This window comes from Amblyomma americanum, chromosome 1 (assembly GCF_052857255.1).
Source record: "Amblyomma americanum isolate KBUSLIRL-KWMA chromosome 1, ASM5285725v1, whole genome shotgun sequence".
NCBI classification, from domain to species: domain Eukaryota; kingdom Metazoa; phylum Arthropoda; class Arachnida; order Ixodida; family Ixodidae; genus Amblyomma; species Amblyomma americanum.
In genome coordinates this window covers 250,435,009-250,459,939 of record NC_135497.1, presented here as the reverse complement: position 1 = coordinate 250,459,939, position 24,931 = coordinate 250,435,009, and the positions used below count along the sequence as shown (strand labels likewise).

Here is a 24,931-nt window from a genome sequence, read left to right as displayed (position 1 = left end):
GAAACATTCTTTCAGGTCAGCATCGCTTGCAGAGCACTTAAATGAGTTGAAATGTTCGACAGAGAAGTGTTTCAGATCTCTTATATGACCCCTATAAATGAATGAAAATTTTCTAAGTGGCATAACCTTGTTAGTCATAGGCATGCATAGGTCTCTCCATAAGGGGGGACAAAGTTCACGGTAGCACCCGTTACTTTCTTCTGGATAGCAAAGAAAAATATTGTACAAAATTTGCGCCCCATTCCTCACGTCTATTGGAGGAGCCATTGCCCCCTCTCCCTCTGCGCACACCAATGATATTAGCAGTGTGCAGGAATGTTATGTGTTTATGTACCTGTGCATTTTTTTTCTCTGCATAATAGGTCTGTAAGGTAATATCCAATGGAGGGAAGAGGATATTTGATAAACAGTCAAAAGTCCCATATGTGATCGACAAGAAGAATTGGATAAGCTATGACGATGTCAGCAGTGTGGAATTGAAGGTATGAAGTTACAAGAGTAAGCATTCTTTTTACATCATGCTGACTAGTTCAGCATTAGCTTTGATCTGCATTTGCCATGCAGGATTTTCTTCCACGTATTTGACATCATTTATTGAGGGAAGTGCATCTAACATAAATACACTTTCTCTTCAAAGTGAGTTAAGTTATGATGGTTGATGACTGTGAATTTTTATGGCACAAAGGCATCTGGGGCCAAAAAGCGCCATGGCACAAGATGTTTTCGTCTTCTCAGGGTGGGGTAAAAGACCTATTTCCCAAGCATTTCACCCTAAAAAAGCCGACCACCAGGCCAGGCGAAAGCCATTGAATCACCGGTGGATGCACGGTGGCACTGGGGATTGAACCCCGCACCTCCCACATTTGAGGCGGATGCTCAAACCACTACACCATCGTTGCAGTCAAAGTGAATCAAGAAGACTCACTTTTAAATGATCTTCAAGAGATGGAGCACTATACACCAAATGAAATGGTCATGCAGGAAAACAATAAATGCAACAGGAACATTGATTCCACTATTCATAACCACAAGTATTGGAGTGACGGCATGACTGGTGTCCTCGATGGTCGGCATGGTCACAAGTCATGGCATGACAACACAAACTTGTCTGATCCCACTGGGGAAGTGCATTGTGGAAATTTTTTTTTGTATTCACAACCTCATTTTTTTCCCTTCTGGAGCAACCATTGCATGGATTTCTTGTGAATTCCATTTTGCTTGGTCTTTGAGCACTCCAAGGGTACCTGCTCGCTAGCCGCATAGCAGGGGCTGCTAGGTCACAAGATTGCTGTCTTATTATCTCAGTGCTTTTCCTTCATTCTCCCACTTTTCAACTTTCTTCATCCGATCTCTCACAGAGCAGTTCAGATTTACACCAAGAGTGAAACAGTTACTGCTGCTTTCCTTCCCTCATAACCTTCCTGCGCTCCTCCTATCTTGCTTATTCCATAGCACAGCTGTTACTGACTCTACATTCAGGTACTATTTTGATCAGAATATTGTGTGGCAAAACTGTGTTCTGTGCCACCTAACGGCGCACGCCCACTCTTTCGTCCTTTGCAGCCATCTCTGTAGCCTCTCTCCTACCTTATGTGCACTGTAAGTAGTTCAGAGCCGGTGCCAGGTGCCGCTTTGATTACCGGCCAGCATCTGCCGTAGTCGCTGTGTTGGGTGAAGAAAATCGCGTGCTGCCCTTCGCCACGTGGCAGGTCTGCATTGAGGGGTGCATACAGCCATATATTTTTCTTTTTTACTACAGCATCAGTGCAACCTTCTTCTAGTGAATGAAGCTCTGTGTGTGTGCGGAAGCACCTTCGGGAGAAAGAGCCTTTACGGTGGGTGCACATCTGAGCACCCACCCTACCTAAGGGGCTGCTGATCCATCCCCTTCCTACCCCCACCTCATACCCACCCGCCAAAAGCATCACCCAACCCTCACCCCTCTCTGCCACCCATCTTCAGCTTCCTGCAAAATTCCAGCATCTTGGGTGTTGGGTGGACTGGTGGGTGTATGGCGGATGTGGGAGGTTGGGCAGCCCCTTAGCAAGGGCGTACATTGGGAAGGTGACCGTTGGGTACCCCTTCTATAGGGATTAGCTGGAGTGAGGAGTTGAGTCCAGGGTGGAACTGGTTGGTTGAATAGCCCTCTAGCTAGGGAGGTGTGGTGGGGAGGTGGCTGGTGGGTGGTGGGTGGTGCTTCTGGAGGCTAGAGGCTTCACGCAACAAGGCTTCAAGCAGGCAACGCCGACATTTTCATTAAGTGCCACTGGTACTGCTATCGCAGTAAAAAAAGATAATTGCATCCCTTTTCCTTCCCCCTCTCCATCCCCAGAGTCACCGTGTTGTGAAAAGCGGCTCACGATCTGCTTCCCATTACAACAGTATAGTTCCAGTATATTCTGGGCACTACAACAGCCGCTATGGCAGATGGCAGCCGGATATTGAAGTGGCATCTGGCTGTGGTTCCGATCTGCATATACTGCGCAGCGCGTGAGGTAGGAGTCAGGATGCAGAGATGTGGACTAGGGACGAAAAAAACGGGCCTGTGGCATTAGGTGATGCAGAACGCAGTTTTGCCATGCTTTCCCGTGACAGTACACTGCACACCTTTTCTTTTTCTGAAAGCAGTGTGTAGCAGGTGACGCACAGTGCTGAGAATCTGTTAGACATTTGCTGTGGGCATGAGTCTGCACTTGACTGAGGTAGATGCAAAGGCGTGTGATAAAATGCCGAACCAGTTGAAAATTTGGCCCCCTCAAGCCAAAAGTCCACAAGCAGGTGCACCCTGCATTTGTGTGCCTCTTCATCCACTGTAGGAAGTGCACAGCAGAAAAACTGTGCAGTGCCCCGGTGTTACCATGTTTAATCTCTGCACTGCAAAGTTGCAGGCTTTCATCTGCTCGTTGGGTTTACTTGCACCGAGAAGCATTTTGTATCTTTCATTTCTTTTCTTTCTACTGCAAGAGTGCTATGCAAGAGTACTGCTTCATGATAATGTCATAGTTCATGGTCACTGCTAAAGTGTGTGTTAACTAAAAAGCTCATGCAAATTGGTTGATATTCATGTTTTCCGTTTATCTGCAGAAAACCGACCAGATGTTTCATATTCATCATATTCGAAATTTCAGCTTAACAGATTTCATCTTAGCAGAAGTTCACTGTATATATTTACTGTTCGAAATTAATGGAGAAAACTACTATTCATTGCTTTGTGCTCAAGTGACCTTGCTTCATATGTATGAGCTATTATTCTGCAGGGTGTATTGTGCGAGTTGAACCAATGTTTTTGGCATTTGGGCGCATTGCATGGCTTGCAGTACAGTGAACCGATGCGTGAGGTCTGAGTGGGCCGCATCTCATCGAAAACGCGTCGTATTTTGCGACACTACACAGCTAGCGCTTTGTCTTCAGGCTTAGTAAGGGAGCGTGGAGAGGGTGGTCCCGCTCTCATTGAAGCTCAAGCGGCCCCTCTTCGTCCGTTTAGTGATTCATCTTGTTGTGTTTTGCCAGCAATACGCTGCGCCATGCGCCTTTGTTAGCAACCTCTGACATCACTCTGCCAGTGAGGTAATATCTGGCCACCTTACCGTGCTGCGATCAAGAGAGCAGAAGCTTAGAAGGCTGGTAAGCTCCTTTGTCATGTAAGCATTTAAGGGGAGCTAAAGAGTCTGTCGAATTCGATAAGCTGCGGGTACCTGAATGTGGGCCCCTTATAATCAATCAACATTTTTTTTTTAATTCGTATCTCGGAGCGACATTATCAGCGATTAAAAATTCACTGTTTCTCCTCCTCCTGTCGCTCGCTAGGAGCGCCAGCGATAGTCGATGGTGGAGAGCAGCGAGCGGAAAGCAGTTGCGTGACGTCAACACTAGGGCCCCTCACTTTCACACTTCCGCTAGCAGTGCTCACCTCTGCACCTGCCGTTAGACAGCCCGGGATCGGTTGCGATGGGCTACAATTTTCTTGGTTTTCTCATCAAGCTTGCTAAGCTCACTGCAATATCATGCCGGTGCTCCGCACAGCCTTCCGTTGTACAGCCACCAGCGGCCGCAGCAACGCTGTCTTCCTTTGCTGCCCGCTAGAGAACATGCTTGCAGCTCAGTCTCGCTGCTTTGAAAGAGGACAAACACTCGCTAATCGTGCGCAGCTAGGATCACTTTCATGAGAGTGATGCATGCCATCAGACCTTTTAGCTAAAGTGTTCACTGGTGTTATTACCGAAATTCGCTATTCGGGAGTCGGACACACTTCGCCTCGAGAAGTCTAAATTTGTCGGGATGTTGCTACATGGGGAAAGGAAATGTCATTCACAATGGGGCTTCTCCAGCAACATACTGCACATGTGCCTTGCCTCCTTGCCACCGTTCTTGTAAGTTGAAGCCGCCACACCTGTTCATCCATGACAGGCGTTTTCTCAGGCAACGAAACGACGAACTTTGGGACAATATTTTAGGTGCAGTGTTAACACCTTCTAGGCTCACGCAGACACATACTTAGTTCGCCAACCTGAACCAAAAGAGAAGACGCGGTCTGGTTCACCTGCATCCTTGAGTCGGAAATAAGCTGATGAAATGCCGCCCTGAAAACATAGTACGTTGAAAGTGTGATCAGACAGAGTGAAGACTTGCTTGAGCTTCACGATGCCGACGCTGCTCTGGACTATTTTCCCGAAGTATATCCATCCCGGCAGTGCACAGAAATTTGCACCACACAGGGAAGCTGTTTATGCTGTGGAGAGCGTTAAGTGTGTTTTAAATCTGAGTGTAGTAATTTCGCCAAACTTTGCGCGGAGTACATTCTGCAGTAGATGTCACTGAAGTTCATCGTGTGACGCTACACGAATGACACTAAAGTTGAGTGTCGCTTGTTGAAAGCAGCACTAAATTTGCTCGTGTGCAAGGGTTACAATAACATTAGGCTCCACCCAGAAGACTAGCCGTAACCTCTTCTGTTGAGTGCTTTCGTGAAAAGAAGTTCACGAAAAAGATTAAAACACGAAGTCTAAGTTAATGGGCATTTTTACATCTTGCCCTCATGAATGTACGATCACTGTGGCCAGTATGTAGCCCATAAATCATGCTGAGCTGCAGAATGCTGTAGCCACTGATTCACAGAGGCGGGTCGTGTGTTCTGTGTAAGATGCCCTTAAACATTACAAAACCGTTACAAATCCGTTACAAAAACCCGTAAGGGATAAAAAAAAAAGTAATTGAAAAGACGAGCAGAATACGACCACAGTCTCTTTCTGGCTGGTAGGTGAAACATGTTCTGGCCTAAAAATTTTTATCACTGTTTCTTAGCCATCATCTCACTACTTTTTCATGCAGGCTTTTTCTAGCTGCTAATCTTGTACAAAAGCTACCGAAAGCACGGGCACGTGCTTACTTCCTGCTGATGTGCAACAGTATTTCGCATCCTTCCTGTTAATAATAACATTATTATTCTTTATTATAATTGATCCTGTGTGGTTGGCTGGGCAGTGACTACTAATCTAACTTTTATTTAAATTTTTTCTCTACTTCATGCAGACTGTCTTGTGACGTTTCCATCTGACAATGAAGTATGTTTTTGGAAAAATCATTTTTTGTCTTCGCTGCTCAAGGAATACATATTTGCTTTCTTCTTTGCAACAGCTGACAGGTGCTTAAAAAGAGACGTACAAGTTGCTTTATTATTCATGGATTTAGACTTGACTTTGGCCTTGAGAGCAAAAACTTGCAAAAACATCTTTCACTTGACGTGGTTTTTTGCTTGTGCAAATAGCTTCTCTCTGCAATCATCATCATCATCATCGTTTATTATATCCTTGAAGGCCCTAGAAAGGGCATTACATAAGGGGGAGAGTAGCACATGAAATAACATGAAAATATATGCCAAAATGGAAGCAGTAATCAATGAAAAGCACTCAATTAGAAAGTTAGAGTTAATTGAAGAAGGCACTGTCATGAAAAGGAAGTGGTAGCATCATTTTGTTGCGTAAGGTGACATATTAGGCATTCTTGAAATCAAAGGCGATCCTGTTCGATGACAACATGTTCGGGAAGCTGATTCCACTCTTGTATCACGTCTGGTAAAAAAGATTTTTTGAAGGCAGTAGTTGATCCATGTAAATGCTGGATGCTCATGGAGGTGAACATATGGGGTGGTGTGCAAGCAAATGGTATAGAAGTGACTCCTGCAGATAACATAACAGCATCTTGACATGGTTTTCATATTTACTCTAGTAGCTTGAAGCTCGTACATTCTTGCACTGTTATAACAGAATGCTCATGAAAAAGCCAGTAGTTTATGAATGACATTCTCACACAATGTTTATTGTGATTTATTGGCTTCATAACTGTAGAAACATGGGAGAGAAATTGCAGATTAGTCTCGAAACACACAACTCTGGCTTACGCTGGGTGAGGGTACTGGAAGAACTTTCGGAGACATATGCATCGGCTTATGGTTCAGGCATGTTAACAAATGAGATATCTTGTGCATTTTTGTTGTAAGAATTGTGGTTAGTTCATGCATTTCTTTCGAAGATAATGCAACAGAAAAGCTTAACAACCTACATATCTCTGCAAAATAGCTGCAGAAACATTATCACATGCTTTGCGTTCTCTGCCGTGTACATCTTTTGTCAAAAATATACAAGTATATGTGACTGGCCCATGCAGTGGGGCTTCATTAGAACCCCTGTAACTCTTCAGCTCTAGATTGGTGAGGACAGTGGGTCCCCTCACTGAGAAATTTGAAGTGCTGGTTTTGTACAAAGCTTTACCTTCAGACATTGGAAGTCATTGCTTGTTTGTGTGTATACTGGTGGGCATATTTTTTAAAACATCAATGTTGTCTTTCATATATGATCAGAGTATTACGAAGTGAGCCAGTTGCACATGTGATTTCAATCAAGGAAAAATGTATTCAGTCCCACTCATTTATATTGTATAATGTCAGTTTGTTCTTATTGTTTTGAATTGAGTTTAATTGGCTTGGGTTATATGGGATCAGATTATTTTTCTCATTTTGTTTGTCAAACTGTACCACTTTCTTTATACAGGCCAGGTGGATCCTCTCAGAGGGCTTTGGAGGAATCATGACGTTCAGTCTCAACTGTGACGACCACACAGGAGCTACATCTCCAGAAGGTGTTCGATTTCCACTTCACAAGAAGATCAAAGAGGTTGTGGAACAAGGGTTTAATGCTTAAGGACTAGTATTCTGTGATGTAAAATTCTTTGAAGATGTGCACGTGTTATGTTCACAACTTTCATGGAATCAACTTTAAAGCTGCTTACTTTGCTGCTGTCAGGTTCTGAAGATATTTTCTCTGTTCAGCAATATGAACACTGCTAGATCTGAACTTTTGCTTTCTCACCTGCTGCAATTTAGACCACAATGCTCTTGCAATGTTATAGCAGGTTCTTGCTATATATTTTGTTGTCTGCAGCTGTTTCAATGAAAAATTTATTTCAAAGAAAAGCTAGTGCTTCTATTTGTTTTTCAGATTGCTCTGTGCAAGGCATATAATGCAAATGTAATATAAAACTTATGCTACACATATTTCTATGACCAGTTCTGATAGTCAATCCTGGATATTTCAGATGACCGTGTTTACATCGAACAGCCAGAACATCCTCTTGAAAATCCTCTTGAATAATAGTAACAGGATTAGACCTCTTATGATAGACAGTGGCCATTTTCAAAGCTTTGTTCGCTGCAACTTCGATGCGAAGCAAGCTAAGCCTAGCGATACCTAACGAGCGGTTCTCTGCCAGTACGGCTGCGGACAGCATGTCGCAAGCGTGGATGCACTGTATTCTTACTTCTAGGTTGCACATAAGCTTATCTGGTGCCATGTTTTATATTTCGAGCTATTTCGTGATCCCCTTCGAGCTCAATATGTCGAAAATTGACTGTATTCATATTCAAAGTCCTCTTCAAAAAACCACGTCTTTCCTTCATGTCACTTTCTCTGTGTGGTGATGGCCTACTAGTTGATCTTGTAATAATGTGTGGGTGTGCACTCTTTGTTGTCATTTACCTCTCACTGTTTTGTTAGTTGGGGTTGGACTTTTCGGTTTAAGCTGGTAAAAAAACAGTAAAAGTACGCTTAATTCAATTTTCGAAATTCAGTTTTGACCGAAAAAGGTCAGTATTCTGACAGGCACGTCGGAGCTGCCGGGCCACTGAGTTGGAGTTACTCAGAGGAGAAAATGAACAAAGTATGCAAGGCAGGGGTGTTGTTGATGCTGGTACCATTGGATTAATGCACTTGTGTGTTTTGAGTCATTGCTGCGTTACCTTACAATCTTCTGCAGACCAATAGTCTCCAACTCTTTGCTGTCTGCCAGCGAAGCACTGTTTGTTCACTGTCATCACTAACTCGGAGCAGTTACATGGTTGAGTAGGTTTCTCCACTACATAAGGACACTGTCGCGAAGCAATGCTCGAGTGTGAAAAAGTGTGATTTTTTCACTACCGTGGCAGTTCGGCAGTCATTCCATCACATAGACCACATGATGCCCTGCGTTCTCGCTCAACCTAATGCAACAGCTTAATGCTAACATGACAGCACAGTTCTTGGAAGTAAGCTTTCGTTTTTATTTGGCTCGTCATTTTGCTTCCGTTACTGTTTTTCACTGGCGATGGTGCTTCTTTCCACGAGCACAGCTCTAAATAAAACCATTTGTGCATTATCACTGATAAATAGACTACTCGTGCTTGCAAAAAGAGCAAACTCTTAAGCGACTTTTAATCACAGAAATACCACATTGTATCACCGAAAAAAAAAAGCGAGTAGTAATTTACGTGGAGAAAATAATATCCTCTGAAAAAAAAAACCGGTGACTGCATTCTGGAATCAACACCAAAAAAAGACCACTGAATTTGCAAAAAATAAAAGCCAGCAGCTCCAACCCCTTTTTATAAGCTTCGTCATATCTCAGACTACATGACAAAGATGCATATGGTCATTTCGTAGCGTTTGCTCATTGGCATGGTCTGACATGCCAGCCTTCAGTTTAGTGTACCAACATTAACCTGCACTGCCCCACTGCAATGGCTCAGTGGTTAGTGTGTGCGGCTACTGAGCCGGAGAACCTGGATTCAGTCCTGTCCGTGGCGGCTGCATTTTGATGAATGCGAAACGAAAGGTGTCCGTGTGCTGCACGATGTCACTGCACGCTAAGAACCCCGGGGGGGTCTAAATTACTAATCCAGAGCCCTCCACTACAGCGTCCCTCATAGACCATGTGTCACTTCAGGACGTTAAACCCCACAGTTTACAATTAGCCTGCACTGCAGCTGTGGTGACTCCACACTCGCCTCCCTAACTTCATGACATCCTACATTTCTTGGTTCTTGTTCCACAGCTAATACATTACCGTTGAAACTTATGGTGCTGGTTGACCTGCCTTATACCATTTTGTCACCAACCATCTGTCTGTCGACAAACAAAAAAGGGAAGCATATAGGTTGCGTCAATGAATGGCTAGTAGAGGAGACGAGATTCTGGAGGCTTGAAGATATATTACTGGTGGACAAGTGCTTGGTCACATTTTATTTGGCATAAACAGAAGTTTTTGTGACTTGAGTACTGTTGTGACCAAAAATAAGATCCTTGCAAGTTCATGCTGAACTCAAGTGCCTTGATGCCACCATCATCGTTCATCGTTGAAGACGCCCATTATTCAGTCAGGAGGAACCAGTTTCCTAAAATAGGACTTCAGTGAAAGCCGCCGCAGTGGCTCAGTGGTTATGGTGCCCAGCTGCTGACTAAAAGACGCGGGTTCGATCCCGGCCGTGTCAGTCTCATTTCAGTGTAGGCAAATGCTAGAGACCTGTGTCCTATGCGATGTCAGTGCATGTTAAAGAACCCCAGATGGTCAGAATTGTCTGGAGCCCTCTACTATGGCATCCCTCATAGCCCGAGTCTCTTTCGGACGTTAAACCCTATAAACCAAACTAAACCAAACCAAACCAAGACTTCAGCGCCTCGCAGCACTAATATACAACCCCTTGGTTCATAAAGCTAGGAATTCTGTCTTCCACAGCATCATGGCAGCCCGAGACTGCTCTTGTACACCAAAATGTCATATGTGTCCCCACCCTGAATAACCGCACTGAAATTGAGGCACCTAATGCCTAACCACAGTAATGTAGCACGTGATGTCAACACTGGTACAGTGCACATGTGCGTTATTTGTAACTTGCTGGCAGGTTTATTTCTTGCATTCAGTGCATCGCACTATTAACTAGCGATATCTGTGCAAGCTCCCACTAGCACTGCTGGATGAGGCTGCAGGATGACAGTGACAGTAACTGTGTTATCTGAATTGCGCAGTTGTTCTCCATGCCAGTTAGGACCAATCAAATAGTAATGTTGTAGTCTGTGTCACACTGTAGCACTGCCTAGCCCCACTCATTGCTTGGCAACTGTCAAAACAACCTAGATAGCTACTTAACACAGATAGCGCCAAATTCTGAAAAAATACGATGAGCATACCAGCAGGCCGCATAAGGTGCACATGCACACTGCGGTAGTCTGGAAATGTATCGGGTGGCATGCCAGTGTGGTTCTGCATGCAATTGCATGGCTCTCTTTTACTAGAATTAGTACATGTAAACAAACTGTTACTAGAAAAGCAAGCTGTACAGCACAACCTGTTCTACAAGGTGCATTGCCTTGTCTAGGGCCAACTTGGATTCCTGCTCATGATTTTTGCTTGCGTGTTTTCTTCTTTAAAATGATGTGTTAGACATTAGTATACGTGGATCACCGCATGAAATTCGTCTGAAACCACTAAATAATGTCTAATCAAATTTCTTCTTGACACTGTTTCACTTTTGGTTTCATCAACCGAAGAATGGCTGTGATGTGTAGTTGACCTTTTGGTCATGTGCGGCACGAAAAAGATGACAGTGTAACCGTTGATACATCATTTGTTGTCACTGCAGCTCTTGAAGCAGGCTGGTTTAAAATTAAAACTTTTTATCAGCGTTTGTATTGCAGGTTTTCTTCGTGCTTCACGTGACCTAAAGGTCAACTACATGTCAGCATGAGAGAAGAAATTCAGTTATGAATTATTTAGCAGTCGCAGGCGAATCCCATGCGGTGATCCATGTATTCTAATGTCTAACGCATCATTTGAAAGAAAAAAACACGCACCTAAAATTAGGTGCCTATAGTCTTTTTTTTCAAATTAGGTGTCTATATATCCTACAAAATAGCCAAAAAATTGAGTTTTTGATAACTGTATCCACTTGTATTGTATCCGCTTGGATTCCTCATTTTTTTTTTATGCTGTCCTAAAGTTTCATTGCTGAAATTGACCAGGAAGTACTCTAAAAAAATTTTGTGAACCACGGCGGCTGTGCGTTGCAGTGAGACGCTCAAACAGTGGTCGTTTTTCTCAGTTACGGTTTCCTGCCTAGATACTCACCTTGCGGAGCAGATTTGTTGCAACTTTTATCTATTTTGACCTCGTTTCTTTTTTTACGCTCTTAGGACTGTAGTGCAGATCAAGACAGTGTGTTTTTCAAATTTATGAATTTTAAAATTTTATTCTCACTCTAGATATGTCAACAGGACACTGCATCGCAAATATTTAAAACCATAATTTGCGCTTTGCAAAAAAAATTCTAAGAATGTCTTGACCTGTAGCACGCCAGTCGGAACGCAGTTAATGTTGAACCAGCCTGCTGTCACATTTTATTAACTTTGCGTCCTTGTCACGATATTCAGAGGAAAATATATGTATATTACAAAACAATTTTCTGGAGATATGGCAATTAGATTTTGTGAGAGTCGTCATAAAATTGTTTGTAATATGCTAAAAAAATTTCATGCAGATTTGCGAAGTGCCAAGTATGCATTTTAATGCAGCACAAAAATGGTCTGACATATGCACTGATTGGTAAATATTTCTGGTTATAAGGGTCTGGGAATTTTAAGCTGGTGCTTGGTGGTTACACTTTGGCTCATCATTGAGAAACTGTACAAGGTGTGAATCAGATTCTTAAAGGTGCACTAAAGAGGAATCTGAGCTCATCTTTTTACCACGGGAACTCAATGTACACATTCCGAGCATTCTTGGAAACTTAATTTATTGCCCTGTGCAGCCAATTTCTCTAATTTTAAGCGGATTAAACGTCCCAGCTTTTGCCTTGTTTTGAACTCAACACGGTAGGTTGGAGGAGTCAACCAACGTGTAGAGTGCCTTTCAGCCAGTCCCGTGGCGGCTTCGCTTTCGTTTTTATTTTGTTTTTTAGCTTTCTTTGGATAAGTAGTTTCAGTCGCTGACAACATAGCCGCATATTAGAGTCACGGAAAGAAAAATACACGTGGACTCTTTGATTTACGTATCGTTGGTGGCAGAGCGGCAAGCCGCCATGGGACTTGCTGAAAGGCACTCCACGCGTCTCGTGCTACAATCAGCGTCGAGTTAGAAAAATAGGCGGCTTAATCCGCCTTAAATTAGGAAAATCGGCCGCGCGGGACAATAATTCGAAGTTTCTAAGAATGCTTGGCATGTGTAGATTGTGTTTCGGCTGTAAAAAAATGAGTTCAGATTCCTCCTTAGCGCACCTTTAATACATTCTACGTTTTCCAAATGAAATGTATAGAACCACACACAGGATTTGGTCCATTAGTAAGAAATGCAGAGCATGACAGGCATTAATTGCACAGGCACTTTGAAATGTTTTATTAACAAATATGCAGAGTATAGCACAAGAATCAACAACAAAAAAGTCATTTTAAAGAAAGAGTGGTGAATGATGTCTTGAATTGATCTACTGTTAACAGCAAATTGGCAGTGTTGGCATTGTCATAGATGCACACAAAGAAGGAAGAAAAAATGTCAGCAACGTTCTATTGCCATTGCTTGATTGCTGGCATATTTTCAGCATTGAGACTGATGGCCTGCTTTCTGCTGTTCACATACAGGCTTATATTTATATACACATTGGCTTTCTTGCACTTTTTGTCACTTTTTTTCGTAACCAGTGGTGCAGCAAAGTTACGGTGTGACTAGCTTCAACTTCATCTGGTGAACAGGCTTTTGCTACAACACTTAGTTCGCATTAACATGTCTTGCTGTTGGCTTAATGCATGCACACTCAGTGGCAGTTTTTATGTGTACTATAAATGCAAAACAAAGGAACACAAGCAACATGAGGCCTCTAGTCAAAAGTCCAGGTGAAACACTAACACATTCAACAAAACAAGTGTGCTGTGTTTTCTTAAAGCAGTTGCCCTCAGTCTGAGGTCACTTCACCTCTTGGCTAGAAAAAAAAAAAAACGCTGGTGAACAAGGCAGTGAACGTAGGAAGAAAGTTTACTATCTTGCTCAAGGGACGAAAACCTGCCGCCTGCAAACTTTGCAACGAGAGACTCGTGTTCTCAAGTCGCCTGCCTTGAGCGTCTGTGGGTCTGGTGGTCTGAACATATCTTGGCGTTCAATTGTTGCCAGCCAGTAGCTGTAGGCTGTGGTGTAGTAGTTGCAGCGACCATGGCCGTGACACTCGATGAATGGGTTAGGTCGGAAATCTTCGAGACAGGAGCCTGGTGAAACCAATGGCTGGCCACTGCCTTCTGCTCCTGAGTCGGTGTTCTGGAAGGTTATTGAGACAGGTTGTTACAGGGCGAAATTATTATTTTGTTGATGATGCTTCGACGCATCTTTAAGTGTTCTTTGTGCTTATGACCAAAAGGTTCTTGTGGTTAATGTTTTTTGTGAGAAATGCCTCGTGTGTTCAGATTTCCGGTAAAATCCTAATAACCTAGCAGCTGATTTACGTTGTAGACAAACTGCACTGAGCATTGCAAGCATGTTGAGATTATGCCATTAGAAATGCAGTGGTGCACACTAGCAGGTAGTCTTTGTTGCATTCATTATGCTCAAATTGGGTACTGTTTAACACGTGCTTATGTTGTTTCCTTTACAACTCGAGGAAAAATTTGATTTGGTCAGTTGTTTACTGAGTGTTTTCTATGTCCACTGACACTTTAGTTAAATTTTGTTTAGTTTGTGGTGTACAGTAAATAAATAAATAAGTGATTAATTGTTTAATAGACATGAGGGATATTGCTAGAACACCAAAGCACCACCAGCTGTAAGCCAAGTGCTTTTATGCACATTAAATAATTGATAATCTTCCTGAGCTTGATTATAATTTGCCCTTATGCAGGGCATCCTGCTCAGTTGATAAGCTGATGAACTGAAGAAAAAAAATATATGAAGGTATTTGTTTGCAAATTAATAGCTACTAACATTCAGACATTTCTTTGTTCTGTTTTGCTTTTGTAGCAGTATATTTTTTTTGAACATGCATTTTATTTGGAGTTGAGCCATATGTAATCTTAACAGCAAGGAAATGCAGAAATTTGCATGCCTTCTTACCATAAAGAAGCTGTAGCCTGACCAGATGCCATCCCAGCCTTCAGGGCACTCTGGTACTTCCAGAGTCTGGCTATGCATGGCTATAACCTGCACATGAAACAATCGCAAAGCATAGGTAAGTATGTTGATTTTTATGTTGAGTTCGTGTTACATTATGCTAAATGTATGAGCGTTTGGGACCAATGCACAGAAAGCCATTTGCTGCCTTCATGATTTTTCACAGAACAGTCATATTGTTCTGCACTTAGGTATTGTTTATGTTGCAAATTTTTGTGATACAAAGCCACCTGGGCAAAGAAACTGTTGCATGCTGTGGAGCATTTTATCAAAACCACGTTTTATACTAGGGTCGTAGTTCTACAGCTAATGCTATTTAAACTGTTTTGGGTACCTATACAAGGACTATAGTAAACGATGCAGGATGTTGGCTGCTATGAGCACATGCTGCAATCAGGCCAATCATTTAAAATGTTGCAAACTTTTTTCTTTTTCAATCAATGCCTTACAACTTAGACATTCATAACATTTTGAAAACTCGTCTCTCACTTCATTGAAGGTGATATAAGTGTCGTATTTTTGGTGCTTAAGTTTTATATTGTATATTTGCATGGTACATTCAGTGGTTGCATTTGTCTTGTGGTGCATTCAGCTTAGCTGCCCCTGTAAAGATTTTTTTTCTCCAATTTTTTTTTATACTGGGGTTTATTTCAGTTGTCTTGACAGAAACTGTACTGGTGCATTGCTGTCTGAGATTGTAGAACTCCTTGGTGCATGCCAGCTGAACATACTGTTAGTTCACTTTTTTTTACTGTGGAGCTGACATTGTATATACTAACATAACTTCGCCCAAATTGTTGTAAATCCATGCTTGCCTTACGCATATTGTTTGTACAACACAGGGCAAAGCAATATTGTCTGATGTTTATTTTCATTCTGTAACACTTGCATATGAAGCTGCACTATACTCCGTTTCATACATCAGGTGCAACGTTGTCAAAGCTAGCGCTCTTGTTTGCGCTGCCTGCATCCATGAAAAAAGAAAGCAGTGCGCTCCTTGTGGTGAGCAAAACATAGTAAATTCTTTGCTTGCAGTCGTACTGCATGACACATTTGTGATCAGCTTGATTAAATGCATTTTTAGTGCTTACGACACGCTGTCACTTTCTCGTGCCTAAGACCACTCGACCACAGAACAAGCGTGGTGTAACACGCCTCCCTTTATTTTCCCGTGCGGACTACTTCCGTAACTTTCGCAGTGTTGCACCTGATGTATGAAATGAAGTATAGTTAGGTAGTAAAGCAGATATCCATCAAGAGTTCATGTGAGATGTCCTTCAAATGCATCTGGTGCATGTAGTGGAAGTAATACTTAATTTGTTAGCTATATACACTGTCCAGTCATGGAAAAAAATTCTACAAGGTGTGCAATTGCAGACATACATTTATGTATGCTTTGTCTCTGCTGGTATTCGTTGCAGCGGGTGTAGCATGCATGTCCCCTTGTGCTTCCTGGCTTTTCAACAAAGTGGCTTTCCTGACCGCACAAAAATAAATTGTTTTCCACAATTCTGCATTTTGTAAACTTTTGTCCAGTGTATTGTACAATATGCATATAGCTACAGCATTGACTACTTGCAAGAGGAGGAGTAGAGGACTGTCTCAATGTACTACAGACTGATGGATTTTGATGAGATCTTAAAGGGTCCCTGAAAAGGGTGTTTGAGGTTGGCTATAAAATGCTCGCATTATGTAGAGTACAGGCCAGTGAGCGTTCATGCCGCGTACAAGACCTCAAAAGCGAGCCGGTAATTTACAATACAATTTTAAAAACTACCGCTCCCGTGCCTAGCGACGACCTGCGGTGCTGGGCTTTCGCCCGAATTCACGCTCGTTACGTCAGCATCCACACTCGTTACATCAGCAGCGGACTGCTAGCATTGGTTCGCATGTGTCGGCAGCCGGCGGAGGAGCCGAGTGCGAGGGACCGGCGGAGGAGCGCCGACATTTCAGTGTGCAAAAAGTGACTAGAGGAGGGGGAAAGGCACGAAGACAGGGAAATTCAAATTTTGACTGCAGATAACTCGGCTTCTATGAAGTGCATCTAAAAAATTCTTGCTGGAGGCTATTTGTGAAGCGGTGTCCTTTAGCATCCTAGGCACATCGCATCTTTGTTGAGACCCCCTTTCACAGCACCTTTAAGTTAATTCAGCAAATAAGGCTTTTTACATCTGCTGCCTCAGCCCTGTTACCATAACCTCTTATTTTTAGCTCTAAAGAAAGAACCTTAGTTTAAACAACCCATGACATGTGCTGCTGACTTGGGTGCAGACACCAAATTTTGGTTGTATGTCTGTTCATTATTGTGAGGTGCAAGACATTAGCAAACGCAAGTTGCCACGTGAGATTTTCCAATGCCTGGTAAATAATTTGTAATTAAATTTCCTCTGTCATGTTGTTTCAGATTTAGTTTCAACAGCTGAACAGTGGCTATGACTAATGCCCCTTCAACAATTCCGGCAAAAATCACGGATTTCAGCATTTTTAGCGAAATTTCAGCATTTTATGCTGTAGTTAGACATCATTATGAATGACAGTACCGCAGAAAAATCACCATTTTACCTTATATGCACGAATATAACATGAGAGGGAAGTTTTAGAATTTGGGAGACTTTAAAAATGCATTATTAAGATTGCATTGCATTCTCGAACTGTTCAGGCCAACCATAGCCGAGGGCCCTTAAAAAACGCTGATGGCACGCTGAAATGTGGAAGCAGGACGTTATCTAAGCGGCAGCGCTTCAGATGCGCGTGCCACAATTGAGCGAAACCAAGCCTCGGATACTTTAAAGCACACAGCCTCCCACGCAATAGCAGCCACCTTGCCGCCGCTACTCTTGTGTTTCACGCTAACCAGCCCTGCGCCTGTTTGTCCTTTGCTTTCCCTACTCCAGTAAACTCTTTGAGAGCCTTCTCTATCTGAACGGCCCGTACGTGCTGTCTCATTTCCATGTCCATAGCCACCTTCTCGCTTGCACAGCGTACACTTTACCCCCAAGGTATTAAAAAGCTAGCTGCTTTTTGACTACTGGATTGGCCAAACTGTGTGTTTTGATCACTAACAGACCTGCACAGATTTTCGAGGCAATTTCGTTCACATTGTATATGTTTCATGCTTGATGAACAAAAAAAAAAAAGAAAAATGCTTTGAAACATTTTTTTCTAGTGGTGGTAAAAGCAACATTTGTGATGTATAAATGAAATCAGAAGTAAACAAAACATCTAACTGCACTTGCATGTGGCCTGAAGGAAGCATAAAGGGGTAGTGTATTGGCGCAGAACCACAGCACTCAAACAAAAATGTACACAATATGATCGCCAAATTCTGCAGGGTCACGGGACTGAGACCTTAAATCTCGGAACCGTGCTCTGTTTAATTATGCCACTGGTACTGCCAGGTTGGATTTAAATCTGAACACTCATGTTATTCGTTAAGTGTGTAGCGTGAAGCTGAAATGTAACCGGTTGGTGAATATAAGTACACTTTGCAGGAACCTGTTGCATTGAAAGGTGAATAGGGCTTTATTGTAACCAAGTGAAAAATTGTGTTCTATGCAGAGGGGGTGTTCATGTTTAATTCCAGCCTCATTGGGCATGCTAGTTGCTGGCAGTCACATTGGACACAATTGTTCGTACTTTATGTTGCAGTTGTAAACCTGCTTCTAGAACAATAAAAAAATATTTGTGGTGTGTTGTTTTTGTACCCTTGCTGTCAGCCTGTTTTACCATTCAATATGGTAAAGCTCTCTTAATGCTACCGGGATGTGTTACAGTTAGGTTTTGCCGGCTACTATGTTCTAAGCCATTCCCGCTGTAGCTCCCGTTCAAACTGTTACGTCGCAATTGTAGCAGTGTTCCTACGCGGTACGTCGCAAATGTCACCTCGTACTATAATGCTTTACCCCGTGCAGACATTTTGACAGCCTACGTTCAGCGCGTGCGGCACGGCGACGGCACGCTGGCCGAAGCCTGACTCACACGATCGGCGCTTGATCGCCACAGCGTTCGGCGGCTCAGCACACTGCCTCACACCAAACCCCGTACGCTTACAGATGGCGTGTTTTTTTTTGTTTTTTTTTCGGCTGTTGGTGCAGTTCTATCTCCGCTGCGACACGAAGCACGAAGGACCGAAGGCGCAAAAATGAAACTATGCCTTGAGATACGGCATCCGGCAGCGCTGTACAAGATGCTGTTACGCAAGGCTGGCTCTGAGGCTTTTCTTTGTTATCCACTTTTTTTCTTGCAGTTTGTAAATTTCAGTATACAAAGATTGCCTAAGGTTAAAGCAGCCGCTGCGAAGACAGCTCAAAGGTACAGCGCTCTTTCCTTTCTGCTGCATTCCTACCACCGCCAGCTCTCAGGAAGATGTGAGAGCCATCGTAGCGCATTTAGGATGTTTTGCACATGTATAGCGGTCGCGAGAGCCACAAAGTCTTGCAAATACCGGGGAAGCATGCTGCGCTTGTAGGAGATAAAACAATTTTTCCGTGCGCTGTTTTCGGCTGTTACGTTTCTTGGTTGGTATGTTTTTGTTTTTTTTCCGCGGTCTCATGAAAAACAGCTAGGCTATCCTATTTTTATTCTTAATAAAAATCGACTCCGTGGCTCCTTCTGGCTATGTCGACGTTTGTTCGGCAGAAAAACGTACATTCATTGCTGAGAAATTTGGATTTAAAAACTTTCCCACCTCTGGGTTCGAGCTCGTGGCAAAGACGAATAGATTCCGCGGTCACCATTTTGAAGTGAATGGTGATGTGGCTCAGCAACTGGGATCCGCGAACAAACTGGGATCTTCGATAACGCACCGCAGTTTGCTTGCGAACTCAGCCAGTGGTGTCAACATTGTATTTGATATTTTTACCTTTCTAGCTTGTAGACCTTTGCAATGAGGGTTGTTGTGTGCACCTAATGCTAGCGCGGTGCTAGCGGCAGCGGAACCGGTTTGCAACAGCCCAGAGAGGAGGTTCTTCGGCATTTCCCTCGCCCGATGGAAAAGTCTACAAAAGCTATGTTTTTAGCGAAAATATAGGGTATTAGTCATTAGAACGTGGGATCCTATCGGTACAGGCTAACTTCAGTTTATCCTTAGTGTCCCTTGAATCTCTCGAGCCAACTGGATGTCGTAAAAAATTCGTGCAGCTGTGCTGCCCCTCTGAGGCAGCGAGGGGAGCACACGCTCCGTAGCCGATACTCGAGCCCAGCCGTGCTCCGAGATATGTGGTTTCGTGGCGCGCTCGAGGGACGGCGGTGGCGGTGCTAGCGGTGCATACGCCACGCAGTTTATGTAATGAGTTCCATGGTTCCACCATTCCACATGCAGCTTCTGCGCGAGAGAAGGGTAATAGCGTTGTGGAAGCTACAGGTGGAGGGTAATTCACAGCATCTCTTCTTCGCCTTGCAGCATCGCCGAAGGTGGGTCTCGGCGCGGCGGCCCTGTGCTAAACAGCGCACTCATATCCGGGAGGCCATGCAGTGGGCTCGCACTGCTCCAGTGCTGCGGGCTGTGGCGTGGAGTATTCTTGGCGGCAACAATGTACTATCGCAATCAAAATATTACAGGACGCGTGTTCTCAAAAAAAGTTTACTGTAGCTGTGCCTCGCGACCCAGTCATGTGGTATTGATAGCAGCAGACAGAGCAGGCACGTCCCCTCATGCCTTTACACACTTTAGGCGACTGGATTACGTGACCATGCAGCAATAAATTTTTCTCCGCACACTTGCTTCCTGTAAACTTTTGATCGCGATAGTAAGTGTGGGGCATGCGTCACAGCAACGAGAACGTCGCAAGCAAAGGATGCTGCTGCTGCTGAGTTCCGCGATTTACGCAACATATAGCGTAACCATTGTGTAGTTTTTTTTACTAACAGGTAGTCGGAAAGACTCAGATTTTGTTTTGGGATTGAATGCGGAAAAATATAGTGGTGTGGTTCATGATGAGCCCAATACAATTGCATCGCGAATTAATTTTTTTAATGGTGTAAAAATTTATACTTTTTTTCTGCAATGTACTTTCGGTTTCGGCAGCCAATCTACGGTTACGATTAAGGTTGAGGTCACGTGAGGCATACGAAATCTCCATAATGCTGTCGGTGCACTCGCTGTCATTCTGGATCCTGAGGCAGCCTAGCGTAAGAGTTGGAGAAAATTAAAACGACGTAGCAGCGATTATATTGTAGTTTATGCCTCATATGTGGTACATATATATAAAAAAACTTTTGGCGTCATAGCCACGTTCGGCTGCTGAAATAGAAACTATGGGCGAGAATAAAATATTTACCAGACGTAGGCCACATCCTCGCATTGTTATATTATAAATGAAAGTGACCTGGTTTTACTAGCATACCTGCGTGGAGGACTCGCAGACGCTGCATCGACTTATGTATTTCTGGATATCTCTCCCAACAATCGGTGTCATGGCCATTGGCATTGGTTCTGGAGTGCTGAGCCAGTAACTGTAGTCGTTCCTTGATGCGAAGTTGCAGACGTTGTTCAGGCTGCAGAACAGGAACGGCATTGTGCTGAATCTCCGCAAGCAGCTCCCGGCGCTTCCTGGAAGTTGCAATTTTTCCAGGGATTAGAAGTTTTTAACGGAGATAACGTAGTTGTGCTTGTTTTAGAGAGAGAAAGGAAAAAAACTTCACGGCCCCAAAGACTGCTTTTAAACAGGCTAGGCAATTCTAACTAGCAACAAGGCGACATCATAAGTCAAAATTGGAGTTCTCAACGCATCTGCTAAGAGCACCGTGAAGATTAATTGGCCAATTCAGTTCATTTATTGTTGATGTCTATGTTACGCATTTTTGCAACGTATAAAAGAGTGACTGACGTCACCTGCCCCAAATAGCTGTTTCTTGTAATTGGGACATCCAGAAGTCTATGTGCCTTGTATGACCATGCGCGTGCCATACATGATACCACTGTTTGAGTGCTTCGTGTCCATACCGTCCATGACCTCCTCTCACTGTGTTCAACGTTACGTCAACATGGATTCGAGCAGCTCACCCAAGTCCTGGCCGTGGGCCTTCTCGTCGCCAAGTATGTAAAGGAGAGAATAGCCAGACCAGAGGGTATGGGTGCCTCTGGGGCATTCTGGGATTCGCGATGTCTGGCTGTGCCGAGTGAAGAAGTAGCCTCGGGACTTGGCGGGACCGCCTGGTGGACCGCGATTCCCTGGACGGCCAGGGGTTCCAGGCTGGCCAGGGTATCCTGGCAACCCTGTTAGGAAGCAAACGCCAATGTTCTTTAGTGTTTCATTATACGTTCTATGACATTTTGTGTTGTGAGAGCGTCAACCTATAGCATGTCAGCGACGAAGCGAAGTTCATAGTATTGTACCTTTCAAAAAGATCGAAAGTAGGAATATCGAACGCAGCAAACGTCAAATGTTCGCCAAGTATGCGTTTTCCAAATGCCATGAGTGGGTAGGTGTGCCGTAAAAGCTTAGACGTAATGGCGCTTTTCGAAGCCAATGGTCTGAAATTGGGTTTCAAACAACTTTCAGAGAGATGTAGTAAGGGTTGTCCATGCGCATTGGTAAACTAATTTTTTTGGCAGGGACAGGCCCTTGTAAAGAGAAATGTACGAACTGAGTAGTGAATATAGTTGATTTGGTGTATGAGATTCATGCGCTTGTACTACTATGCACAGTAGAGGGCATAGGAAGCAAACACACACACATGTTCATATATATAGGCGCATATAAGTGTTACAAATGTGTTTCCTTATGTCATGTTCTCTGTATAGTCGTACATATACAAGGATTTTACAGAAAGCATGGCTGCATAGCAATACAACTTATTCATGAGCTTGCAGAAGAACGCGCATATTTTATGGGGCGAGGAACTTGCTGGCCTCAAGCGTTTCCAATAAATAAAACCCAATTAAATCACTCCACGGGGTGGTCCAGCGTCGCAGTGCCACTTTTTGGGTGTTCCACCTCTTGCGTGTGCAGATTGTCGCATAGTTCTCTCGTCTATTCGTCAAATTCCTTACGGGGAAAAGGCGAGCATTGACATGAGCTTCTGTAAGTAAGTGCGTCCATGTTGCTTCATCACCCACCGCGTGCTGCTTTCACCTAGTCTGTCTTCCGCCGTCCAATACTACAAAAGCCTCTTCAGTCCCGTGTTACTGCAAGTATTGCATAGATAGTAAGCAGCTCTGCAGCTGAGCCAGCTGGTGCTGGAAAGACGTGCCTTGGAATCCGTCATCGCCCGAGAGGCCTCTGGGGCCGGCATAGCCTGGAGGTCCCGGGAACCCTGGAAGGCCGTAGTCTCCGGGCTCGCCATTGATGCCCGGGAAGCCCTGGTCGCCGGGCAGGCCAGGCGAGCCGTCAGTACCCGGGTAACCGGGATCACCTTGGAAACCTTGAAGCTGCAGCCTCAGGCTGCTTGGCGACTCGCTACTGCCCCGCTCTCCTTTGGAACCTGCAAGTGGGGATGTTTCGTCACTGCCTCGCATTCACAGAGACCGTGCAGAAGGCACCCAGCACATGGCACTTCGGTGCGCAAAGAAGTCACTTTCTTATTGAAACAAAATTTCGTAGGGTGTAGATTTTACCACTAAGCACACAGCTGTGGGTCCTTTATACATCAAGAGGACACTTGTAGCAAGTACATTGAACCAAATAATTTTTCGCTCATAGCATGGTACCTTTCGGCTGCCGTGTACCCATCTGAACACATTAAAGGCGCTCAGCGTGTCGCTTGTTGCACCTAATTGAGGTAACAAGAAAAACATATCTAATGTACACTCTTTCCGCCATGACTGAGACCTTAGCGAGTAACGTTTTACTACTTAAGGGCGCATGATTTTTATCTGGTATCTCAGAAATGACAACTATCTTCCGGAAAGCAATAATCCGAAGTTCAATGGAAGTTAAACGTGGGGAAATTTAAAACAAAGCGCACGGAGATAAGCACATAAGGCGCGGCTTTACTCAATGATGAAGTGCAATGAGAACTTGCCTTTTGTGCCGTTAATACCGGGTCTTCCTGGAGGTCCGGGCAAGCCGTCTTCACCTCTCTCGCCTTTCGTACCCGGAAAACCAGGTAGTCCCGAATCCCCTGGCGCTCCTTTCTCTCCCCTGTTGCCTCTTTGGCCGTCTTGACCCTTGAGCAGAACGATGCATGAATGTCAGCATGCTGCGCTTCTTCTGTCCAGCAATTTATTAGCCGAAAATCTTATGTTGCAAGTCATCAAACGCCTCATGCACGCTTATGGATGGGCACAGAAAACCGTTTGGACTAGAGCTACTCTGCGTGCGAAACATTTAATACGGGAAAACCGTTTAGTAGTGAACAAAGGACATCACCGAGCATAGCATTTAAGTCATGTGGCCGACCTTCGCCACGGCTGAACTAGAGCAGCAGCGGCAGCGCGCACTTTATAAAAAGCGTGCACCGCCGCTTCTCCAGTCCGGCCGTGCCTTCGCAAGCCAACCGCTCTTGAAGCCACTCCCTTTCCTCTTCCTCTCTTAGGGCATGTCAAAGTCAGCCCCATGTGACAACCGAGATCCGGCCCTGGCCAATCAAAATCCCCTCGCCGGCCGTCACTTGGGGCCGACTTTCTCCCTTTTATTTTTTTCTATCGCGTGATGCAATCCCTCCTCAGTTTTTTTTTTCTTGTTTGTTCCCTTCTGCCGTTTTTCTTCAACTGCTCTTTGTAACGATATTACATGCGTAATTTTGTAAACCGACGGAAAAGCGTAATTTTTTAACGTTCTTAAAAACGTATGGAAAGGATGAAGACCAGTGGGAGCTAATGCTGGAGGTTACATATTCCACATGATATCAAAGTGGCAATGGTCCCCTAAATGTAATTACAATGACATGCTTAGGAAATTAAATAATGTTTCGTATGTACAGTAAATCAACTGCTCACAGAGGCAGTGCGTGCTATAGGCTTGTCTGTAGTGCACAATGAGTTTTGTTGAAGAGAAAGCGACATCTCAATGAAGGTTCTATGTTCCAAATGCGGTGACTGAGTCTTAAGCACTGCATGCCATTGGAACACAAGAAACATGGACACGAACACCGTGCCTTGATACAAGCAAGCGCTGTTTTGCTATCTTTGGACCGCAGCGCAGCCTGACGCCCTCTGTACATCACTGTAGTAGTGTACAACTCAAGAACGAAGCAGCAGAGAAGGCCCCTAAAAGGAGCCTTTCCAGCCACTGGCGTCCACCGATTATCCCCTTTTACCGATGCTCCTCCTCTACCCCTTTACCAATCCCATTGGACCTGCTGGCGTGGAATCACGGGGTGGTAGATGAAAAGGGAATAACCATGGCTTAAATGGATTAACCGCGACGTCATGAAAATCAGTTAACGCCATTGGCTGGAGGACCTCCTTTGATGGGCATCTGCCGCTTTGCTCTTGAGTTGCATCTGACTATAGTTGAAGTGCTGAAGCAATGTAGAGGTCGAGGAAAGGGAAGCAGAACAACATGGTACTGTAATTTGCCCTGAAACACCTTTCGAATGC

The 24,931-nt window shown here is 44.1% G+C and overlaps 2 protein-coding genes across 2 annotated transcripts in view; one reads left to right on the top strand and one right to left on the bottom strand.

Annotated features, from left to right (window-relative positions):
• LOC144114914 (chitotriosidase-1-like) overlaps nt 1–13,445 on the top strand; it is a 33,762-nt gene extending 20,317 nt beyond the window's left edge. Inside the window, exons 7-8 of the mRNA XM_077648937.1 lie at nt 363–482; nt 7,047–13,445. Coding sequence (XP_077505063.1) covers nt 363–482; nt 7,047–7,196 — 270 coding nt within the window. The 3' untranslated portion in view covers nt 7,197–13,445. The remainder of the gene's footprint in view (nt 1–362; nt 483–7,046) is intronic.
• LOC144114913 (uncharacterized) overlaps nt 12,670–24,931 on the bottom strand; it is an 80,448-nt gene continuing 68,186 nt past the window's right edge. The window contains exons 36-41 of the mRNA XM_077648936.1: nt 23,413–23,557; nt 22,642–22,872; nt 21,452–21,664; nt 20,793–20,998; nt 14,392–14,478; nt 12,670–13,602 (exon numbers count right to left, since the gene is read on the bottom strand). Coding sequence (XP_077505062.1) covers nt 13,339–13,602; nt 14,392–14,478; nt 20,793–20,998; nt 21,452–21,664; nt 22,642–22,872; nt 23,413–23,557 — 1,146 coding nt within the window. The 3' untranslated portion in view covers nt 12,670–13,338. The remainder of the gene's footprint in view (nt 13,603–14,391; nt 14,479–20,792; nt 20,999–21,451; nt 21,665–22,641; nt 22,873–23,412; nt 23,558–24,931) is intronic.